Source organism: Chenopodium quinoa, unplaced genomic scaffold (genome assembly GCF_001683475.1).
Source record: "Chenopodium quinoa cultivar QQ74 unplaced genomic scaffold, ASM168347v1, whole genome shotgun sequence".
NCBI lineage: Eukaryota > Viridiplantae > Streptophyta > Magnoliopsida > Caryophyllales > Amaranthaceae > Chenopodium > Chenopodium quinoa.
In genome coordinates, this window is record NW_018742484.1 from 2,787,532 (window position 1) to 2,798,256 (window position 10,725).

At 33.9% G+C, this 10,725-nt stretch overlaps 2 protein-coding genes across 2 annotated transcripts; both read right to left on the minus strand.

The window, feature by feature from the left end:
- Window positions 1-674: 674 nt before the first annotated feature.
- On the minus strand, window positions 675-1,028 carry LOC110719154 (prostatic spermine-binding protein-like). Its single transcript, XM_021898058.1, has one exon. It carries the CDS (start codon window positions 1,026-1,028, stop codon window positions 675-677), a length of 354 nt encoding a protein of 117 aa, XP_021753750.1.
- A 3,685-nt stretch (window positions 1,029-4,713) lies between these two features.
- LOC110719384 (AT-hook motif nuclear-localized protein 1-like) lies at window positions 4,714-9,958 on the minus strand. The gene is made up of 5 exons (XM_021898311.1): window positions 9,078-9,958; window positions 7,585-7,652; window positions 6,770-6,901; window positions 5,833-5,994; window positions 4,714-5,424 (listed from the first exon to the last, which is right to left on the minus strand). The coding sequence occupies exons 1-5, from the start codon at window positions 9,475-9,477 to the stop codon at window positions 5,191-5,193; spliced, it is 996 nt and encodes a 331-aa protein (XP_021754003.1). The 5' UTR covers window positions 9,478-9,958; the 3' UTR covers window positions 4,714-5,190.
- Window positions 9,959-10,725: the final 767 nt, after the last annotated feature.

Here is a 10,725-nt window from a genome sequence, read left to right on the forward strand (position 1 = left end):
CTCCGATGAATGGATTCTCGTAATAGCCCATTTTAAGTGGTCACACAAGATCCAATTAAAAAAGACTATAGTCCGTAATTTGCAACATCATTGATCGCCCATATACGGATATACCCAACAAATCAAACATCAATCAATATCTCTCTCGACTCTTAATATTCCAACGAGGTGATGAAAAGTTGAAGCCTAAGAAACTTTGGAAATACTGTAATTATGGAGTTGTATTATAGCATTAAGTATTTACGCAGAGAAGTACATCCTTGGTTTTCATCACAAATTCACAATAAACTATATACAAAGATATTCTCGAATATAAGTAGTAGCTAGGGAGTATAGATAGCACAAGCAACTACACGAGTTGTTAAATAAAGATACTTAGAATAATTTACAGTGTCACCCACAACACTAGATAGAAAGTGATAAAAAAAAAGAACTTCCTAGTTACCTAATTAGTTTCTTTGTACAAGCATGAGAGGCTAAGGTTCAATTCTCATTACTGAGCACACACTTTTAATAAGGATTTTCCTTACTAGTTACTTCCTTAGGATGCACCCCTTAATCTTACCCAAAGAAAATTCTACTTTCTTTATACATATATAGCAAACATAATTATCCTAGTTTTTCTAAAAAAAAGGATTAAAAAAAACTCTTTACAAAGAGATGCATGCATTAATTTAGTCATTAAAGTTGTCACTAAACCATTCTTCCTTCCATCCATTGATAACCTTGGCAATGAACGCCTCGATTCTCCTCTCTAAATCATAATCGTATTCTTCTTCTTCATCGTCATCATCCTCATCCCATCCTACCTCACCATCACTTCCATTGTCATCATCATCCTCGTTGTAACCATCTGAGCCATGATTATAATAATCATCGTTGTAATCATCTTCGTCATCACCCTCATCATAATAATAATCATCACCCTTTCGGCGGTGACTATCACCACCTTCCTTGTCATCCATGTAGACGTCATATAAGTCTTCATCATCGTCGTTGTTCATCTTTTCACCATGCTCCTCCTCCATCTCATAATCAAAGCAAATAAGAGGAGAGAACGACGTATCATGTTTGTTGGTCGATTGCATGTAGCATTCCTTGAGAATAATAGCAATAAGTATAAAGTTGAAAAGCAAATGAAGAAAAAGATTAGTAGAAAATTGTGTTTTTAGAAGATTTTGGTGTATTATTGGAGACAAAAAGTTAGTTGCTATTAAGAGAATGGTAGCTAAAAGGAAAGGCAAAAGTAAGAAGATAGAAATTCTAACACTAATCTTCATATCTTTATTCTAAGTTGCAAGAAAAATTACAACAATATATGATACGAAGTACAAGTATATGCTTAACTTCCAAGGTTTTATGCTGGTTGAAGAGGGGCCCATGCCAATATAACTAATTAACTATATAAGAGAATGTTGGTATTGAATTATATAATCAAGGTAATTTTCGTGGAAATTAATAGCTTAGGAATGTGCTTGGTAGTTACCGACAAACTTTAATTCATTAATGGATATTGTTTGGATTAGTTTATGATTTTGACGGTATTAGATTATAACTTTATACGTATGTAATGAATATTCTTGTTTGTTATATGTAGAGTACTAAGGTATTCAAGGGGTATAAATAAATTGAATATAATGTAGGGCGTATGTTTGACATTTTTATTTTAAAGGATTTTAATTATATATGTTTATTAACTGCATACCCTCTTGTTCTTAAATAGGAAAGAATTTTTAGGTCAAACTAATAAATTTTTGACCGTATATCCTCACCAAAACAATGCTATGATAGAGGGAGTAGTTGAGTTACTAACATATTACACATATATGAAGATTGATTTTAGTGATCAAAGTAATACATTTTTAATTTCTTTTTGGTTAGAAGTAGGTGTACGTACTACTAGACGGAATCCTCGCACAAGACAATCTAGCTCAATTTAGCGAGTAAGGTTCCTTGAAAAGAGATAGGGGTAAAGCTAAGGAATATTTACCATCAAAATGTCCTTATTAGCTACGATTCTAGGAAATGATAGTTTGATACCACAACCTTAGGGTTATGACTTGTGAGATACAATCCTTGCCGACAATATAATAGGCAATCAAGTACTATACAAAGTTTATCAAAGTAATGCATTATTGAAGACTAAATTAGAATAAAACAAATTTCTCATTTGTGGACATAAAGAGTATTTAATACGAAGTTATATATGTGTATATATCTACATGTTAGCATTCAACTTCATAATAAAGACATAAAGTAATATTGATAAGTTGATATTGACTTCATCATTGTGAAAAGTTCAAAAAGAAATTTAAAACTAATAAAGGTAACGTAAGATATTTTTGTAGGGTGATAGTTCGTATAGTTGATGTCCGATACTTGCGGAGCGAAGTAGTAATAGTGGAATTTCGAAGAAAAGCAGAAATGTGCCGTAAAAGTCGCAAAGTGATGACTTATGAATTGATGATGTAAAGATGCCGGCCCAAGCTCCTTGACGCCCAAGCTCACTCGTAGCATGCCTACCTCCCTCTAGTACTGTTGTTATTATTATTATGCGGAATTAATATTACGTACACTTATATTCGTATTGATGATCTATGATTTCATCTAGGTGGATCCTATAAGGATAACTTCTAAACATGTCTCAACTTGTTAATTTTAGAATAGTCATTATTAATACATTTGGAATTGTGTATTCGAAGATGCTTTTTTTCATGGTTGGACTTCAAACCATATAGCTTGAAGCTCATGCTATCAAAACCCGTTTGGGATTCTTTTAGGGTCTAAGTTCTCTAGTTTACGGTGTCTGAATTAATAATTACTCTTGACGTTAATGATAATAACAAGTGTCTATTAGTACTTTTATTAGATCTCATATTGGTATAATAATTATAACATAAGGTCTAAAAATTCCAACAAAACTAGTGATACGTTTGTATCATACATATGTTAGTAATCTTAGTATAATATTTATACCATGTGAGGTCTAAATGTATCAATAGACACTTAATACTATCATTTATAGAGTAGTTATTGGCGTAGACTTTCTCGGTTTTCTAATCTTTTCCCCTCACTCTAATAAGTCTGACTAGCAAAGATCAACTAGATTGCAAATCTAAGAGAATTGTTGATTCATAAAGGTAAAATTGGTATATTCTAGTGCAACCATTGCAAGTATGAATGCTATAAACTATTATTTTTAACCCATTAATTACGGTTCTAAAATTATCTTATAAGGATTTTGATGGGGTTGTACATGTTTCTGAACCTGGGTGTAAGATAGACTTGCAGCCCAAATTTAATTTCGACATCTAAATCAATTCTGATGCATGCCGTGTTTGGGCTTATTAAGGTTCAATTTATATAGTATATTGGTATTGTATTTTTGTAAATATATAAAGTTCATAAGCTACTAAAAACAGTGTTTTGGTGATTTAATTCATTCGAATTTTCGGATTGGATCAAAACTATGTAGCTCTTGATTAGATTTGAAGAAAATTTGGTTAGTATAGGACTCAAAATCCAAAGATCGAATTTTATTTCATATTGGATCATACAGTACTTGATTACTTGAGCAAAACACAAATTAAAAATCAACATTTCACTCCTACCCGGCTACCACTAATGATTTACTGCCATCAACTAAATGAACTAACCAAGGTGATTAGTTATCGCATTGTCAAAGTGGAGTCATCACTATGGATATTATATCACCAGTTAACAAGTCACTATTCAGATTTCACCTAAACACCAATTTAAAACTCGAAAACTATAAACTACGAATACGCTGCTTGGAAAGTTGGAATCTTAATGTTATTGGACACTTTGGATAATATACATAAACAATGGTTTTGGTCCTTTTGGAGCTATGAAAGTTACACAATTACTAATTTATAATCCACCATTTATTCACTCGTATATTGCTTCGCATTGACCTTTAATATACGGAGTAATTCCACTTTAACACTATTCACATACTCATTGTTGGAAAATTATCTGTTGATTTCAAGAAAATAATGAAGAATTATAGCACTTTCCTGGAACAAATTTGCCATACTCGAAACCAAAGACATGTCCTCCTACGGTTGTACCGTGGTTTGAGACCCATTGTCTTAGAAGCGAAATACACCACCACCGGTACAGATTTCCTAGTGTCTCACGCCCCCCCTCCCCCAAGCTTTACACAACGACCTCCGTAATCCGTGTTCAAATCTCAAAAGGCAGGTTTGTGTTTTTGTGTTTTAGTTTATTACCAATTGTCTCTCCAACAATAGTGAGAAGATTAGTATCTATATGGATGGAAAACCAAAGCTCAAAACACACAAACAACTACCCCGTAACCCTATTGGGCCTCCACACAATTTATGTGCATCTAAAGGGCTGCCGGCGCAGCGATGGAGATACATGACTTGAAGAACGCCACGGAAGGCTGCAGGCGCAACCCCATTTTGTTCGATTTGCATTACACCCAACACTCATGTTCATTTTGATCATTATGGGTTATTTTTTTTTAAAAAAAAAAAAAAAAAAAAAAAAAAAAAACAAAACATTTTCTTGTTGGATCTTGTTAGATACATCTCAATATGAAGTGTCAAAATAAAAGAAGTAACATTTTATAATTTTCACTGATCGACAGTTAATGATATTAAGGGTCAATGACAAGCGTGCACAACTTAACTGGAAAGACCAAGAAAATACAGAAGTACAATAATATCAGGTAAACATAAACGAAGTACTCTGTATTAATATCAAACAGAATCCCTGAGTACAAAAGAGTCGTTGAGATTTGCCATCAAACGTCCATGTGATAAATCACTTCAATTGACTTTTCAAGAGATTAGTTTTAAGATAATGATAATACACTAATGAAGACCAATAACCATTTTGCTCAGAATTTTGATGTCGTATGAACACAAGTTTATTCTACATAAATAAACACCTGTAGAAAATACCTATCTATTAAGTTAAGCTAAGACTAAAATTCCTACATAATCAAGGATTAACAAACCGCCGTCGTGAATAAGCACTTTACCTTGCAAGGGTGAATATCACACAAGGTTATACAAGATGTGACAAACAGAGGAGATGATTTTCATGGGCGATCCCAATAATTTATATATGGCCAGTAGTAATTAGTAGCATCTCTCTTGTTGCCAATCATCTAGGTTTCCTGTTCTTGGTTTCTAAGTTTTAACCTTCATGCATAGATTCATTGTGATCAGCTGAGCCATTCCTATTGTCTCCTTGGTAAGACGAGTACGTGGTACCTGAAGTGTGGTAACCTTGGCCCCCATAATTGTCCTGCATTCCTGTATTCGAAAAGTGTACGGTAGAAGCTGGTGGACCGCTGATTATGTAGTCGGATTTTTGTTTCTTTGGCTTCTGTTCGTGCTGGTTTCCAGCTAAGAAACTTCCTACCACAATCTGAAGGCAACAGAAAATAATTGGAAGAAGCTGCTGGTTAGTAGACTAGTAGTGGCCCAAATAATGTTAGGATCGAGGAGATAAAATAAATGCAAACCGTAACAGTGAATCATGGTAGTACAAATGTGGATTTGGAAGGTGAACTTAGTGGTGAATGGTGATTGTGGTCGTTATGGAAATAAAATATTGGATTGCGGTAACTTAAGGCTTGTTTAGACATTTGCATTACAAATAACATCGTTTGGCATTACCAGGCTGAATTGCAAAAAAATACATTTCCAAATTTTTATTTTGGTGTCACTAATAACCTCTACACTCTCACATGTATGTCCATTATATTGGCAATGTTGCTGAAGCAATAAATGGGATATTTAAAAAGTATATATGAAGGAAGAAGATGGTAAATACCTGCACAGGACTAGCAGCAACGAGCAAACCAGCTACACCACCACCTACAACACGACCATCTGGGCTTGCCAATGAAACACTCATCCCTCCTGATCTGTTCCTTATTCCACCACTCTCAGAAGGCATGAACGAGCCAGTTAAAGAAAGTATCTCAAAACGGCCCTGTTGAGACACAAAAGGTAGCAAAAAGTGTTAAAAAGCTAGCCCGGGAGTATAAAGTTCTAGCATGTAATAAAGTTGACACGCTAACATTCTTTGGAATATCAATTTATATACTTCACAGTAATTTAGAATAACAATAATCTATAAAGTAATCGATCAATTAATTAGCATCATAAATTGATTGCTTAATACAATGAGACATTATCTGCTATGAAGAACTATTATAAGATTTTATTTTATCATTTGCAGTTTTAAAAATAAAAGGAACGTTACAACTTTATCTTACTAGCAGATAATGACCAATTGTACAAGGCATGAACTAGGAGAAGAACATGAACTAATAAAAACATGAACTAGAAGAAAGAACATTAAGAATGAGCCTTGATTCATTTTTTGCTTTGAAAGGAGTGAAGCTTGGGACAGAGATTTTGGCTAGCAACCCTTATGAGTTTTGACAAAGCTTTTAAAGTTTTTTTTAACAAGCTGAAGTTCAGAACAGAACAGTTGGCATAATATTATGACCAGAAAGGTTCATTTTGTTGAGATGCGCACACGTTTTTTGGCAAAGTTGCTGAACAAAACATTTTACAAAACAGAAAGAAAAAGAGTGAGGGATCACTAAATGTCTAATACATACAATAAAATATGCGTTGAAAAAGTGATTTGGGAAAAGCTTCAAAAGTAGCATGTGACATTGGATGTTGCCAAATCATTGGAAAAAGAAATAGTAGAATCTCTTTGCATAAATTACAGTTATGGACATTAGATGTAGCACCTCATATGTCAATGTACCACCAGAAGAGTCAGGCTGCCGAAGTGTTACACTGGAAATTACGCCAATTGCAGATAAAATACATATAGCTCGAGGACCTTGCTGAGAAAATGATATAACCTTCATAGTAACATCCTGAAACAATCAGAGACGCATAATGTTAGTAGAGTTGATTTCACAGGTAAGGTAAGTGACATAAAAAATGGTGCACACAGTTCATTTTCACATCTTTAATCCAGGTAAATGAGAATCTACACATTCCAAATTACTAATTTAGAGCTTGTTCAAACTTTGCAAAGCCTGCACTATCTACATGATGCTGAAGTAGAAAATGTTTTGTCATGTAAGTCACAAGTAAGCAATGTAATAAGCAGTGGTACTTAAAACACTTCAAAAAGGTATAGTGTAGTTTAAGCCTTAACAAAACTGATTAGCATGATGCATCGTTACCTCGAACCACCACCTTAGCCACCGAAAACTAAAAAAGATGATTCATATGCCTAATACCATTTTTTTCATGGTTCATAGTGATCCTTAAGGACCACAACATAAAGTATTGATGATTAACAAGAGAAAAGTGCTAGGTGCACCCTCATTCACACTTTGACAAATGTCAACTCTTCTCTTTCCTCTTAATTTAAAAGATGTGACACTTGTCAAACAGTATAGCTGGGATTGCAACTAACTTTGGATATTTTAGTTTTTTGTTAATCGATTATGATTTGCACTCTGGCAGTGAGGCTGCTAAAAGCCAGATCATATGGATAAAGGTCGCGACTACAAAAGAAAACATTGCAGCATGATCTTCTATTACTCACCTCACCAGCATTGACTGTAATGATATGAGGCGTGAAATTAGCACCAACTGAGCAAGATACCCATTCACCTGCAACCAAAAACATTTACTTTCATTACCAAATGAGACTTAAGGCTAAACATGTAAAACCTTAAGCACATCTCAAAGTAAACAGGGCAACCAGCACATATCAATTAGCTCAGATGCTCTTCAGTCAACTATCACAGTTTATAAGCATTCAACTTTTTATCCAAACAAAAAAAAGTCGTCCAACACTACTTAGCCATAGCCTGCTCCCCTCCCCTTAATAAAAAAATGAAAGAAGGATACTTTATTGTGCTTCTCGAAATGAACAATCAGTCCCAACCCACAAGACCCATACATATAAAGGTTACAATTAACTTACAACCACCATTTTGTAAGTTGTAAGTATGTGGTTCCTTTCATCTCTTAAATATAATCTTTCAACCGGTTATCCAAAGTCCGTCACATCATACCAAGTGTACAAACGAGCAAAGAACAGGATAATTTAGATACCTATAACCACGAAAATGTAAAGGCGATGTGGGGCTAAACAACAGCCCTAAGGCGTACAGAAACACACAATAGCAAGCAACAAAAAGAAATGCACAAACAGTATATTCACCACCCCTTTCATACCGTCATACCAAGTGGCAAAGGCAAAGGCAAAGCGAAGATAAGACACCCAATAAAGGTCATACATACCGATAAACTAAGCCACATATCCAGAAAGAAACCATTCAAAAATCTGAAAACAACCTCTGCTACCCCCCTTCTTTATAAATCAACCATCTGTGCATAGACAGGTCACCTGACTAAGTTTAGGTTTTATGCAGAATCAGCAAACTTAGACTTTATCAAACCAATCATTGCAAGTAACCCTCCACAACACCTCTTTTTATTCTTCTCCAACATTAAAGTTCTCACCCACACACACACGTCCTACAATCTGATTCATATCTTCTGGAAGATTCCAAACCTAGGACAACTAACTACCCTCAGTCCAACTAAAAGGTCACTAACGCTTCCTTTCCGGTTGACCCATTTAAACCCACCACCCCCCATTAAGATCTTATTTAGGGTGCGTATATACAGAGGTCCCACTTCAATTCCCACCCAATAACCCATCTCAAAAATTTCATAAAAACCCTCATCAAACCCACAAAACTGGAATTTGATACATCAATTCCAAGAGTTAGCGACTCTCACACCGCGATTAACCACTGTTATAAAATCGGTCTATCAGGGTCAACCAAACATTTTCTCGCAAAAATCCATGGTACCACATGTACTAATCCTACCACAAAATTCAAATCTAATAAATCATAACCTCCCCCACAAAATATCAAAACCTCCAGCTCAAAAAGTCAGAAACACTACTCACTCCATCACATGCATAATTACAAACCCATCCAAATAAAACAAAATTAACTTCAAAAATAAAAATAAAAAATAAACATATTAACATCAACAGTTTATCTTACTCATACATACCACTATTTTCAGACTCAAACTTAGGCTGAGCTGCTTGTGTGTGGTGGTGTTGCTTGACATTAGGCGAGGCTGCTTTCGCCTTCGGTGCCTTGCTCAACGGTCGCTTCTCGGCTGAGAAATCGATAACGTTAGCAGAAGCCGGGGCCGGGGCTGAGGTTGAGATAGGTTTCGCTGAAAGAGCAACTGTTACAGCACCATCAGGACCATACTTTCTTGGTCTTCCTCTTTTCTTCTTCGACCCCGGATGCACCTCCGTCAGCGCCACCGGTGACGGCGATGATCCGGCAACCGGAGTATCGCCGGAGTTATTTTCAATCCTAGGAGCTATTTGATAGTCTGTTGGAGCATCTGACCCCACTACTGTTACTCCACAATTACTTCCTCCTTCCTTTGCTTCCATTTCATTTACTAATTTTTTTTACAGAAAATTAATTTTGAAAAATGAATTTGAAGAAATTATTTCTTTCCTTTTTTAAGAACTACCCATTAATTTTTTTGAATTTTTTCAGCAAAATAGAATAAAACCCAGCTATACTAAAAAAAAAATGGAAAAGGAAAAAGGTGGGTTGTAAATTGTTTAATTTGAGTAGAAGCTAAGCTTGTTTAGTAATTAAAAAAATAGATTAATGGAAATAAAACATGGGTTTAATTTCCACCATTAAAGAGTGAAGAAGCAAGGTCTGAAAGGAGCTGAGGGTATTTTTATTTTTATTTTCCAGAAAATTTTTGGAAAATAATTTTGGGTATTTTGAAGAAGGGGAAGAAGAAATATTTGGGAATTTTTGGTATGATGAAATAATTAGGTCTAATTTTGGTTGAGGTAAACTGGGTTTTATTGGTGAGAGATTAAAAGACATTGTTTTAAAAAAAAATATATTGTCGGAATTGTGATTATTAATTAATATAATAAATAAAAGGAAATATATTAATTATTGCATATTGATCATTATAAATATAAAATAAATATTATATTAATTTCGCATAAAATAAAGAAAGAGATATGCGTTTTAGTTAAGGAAATGGGTTGGTGTCCGGAAATAAAAATAAAATAATTTTGGTAAAGTTAAATTAGGTTGCCAACGCAAAAGGACATTTCTTGAGAGATAAGGATAAATAAAAAGCAGATCCACAAGTAAAGAACTTTAAATAGTAGTAATTGATTATGACAAAGATCAATTACTGATTTTATAATAAATTGTTATCAATTTTCAATTCATGTATTTGGTCTAAGAAAAAGAAAATAAAAAAATTGTATATGATACTCTGTATCTTAATTCCAATACTATACTCTGTAGAAGATATTGTTAGAAAATATTTATCTTATTTTATTGAAAATATTTATAATTAAAAACTCTTACAAGAATTGATAAGATGAAAATTACTTAATTTCATTTTAACAACTCTTCTTCTTGTAAGAAAGAGGTAATATCCTTGTATATCTACAAATACCTTATATTGGTCATGAATTTTATTCGATGCTTACTACATACTACGCATATGTTAAAGACTCAACAACTTAAAATCTCTCTGTCAAAAAATAAAAATTAAAAAAAAAAACACTTAGAATCTCATGCACTTAATTAAATTTCTCATACATATAACATAACTTTTTTAGCATATATATACTAAAAGAAAGAAGGAGGAAAAA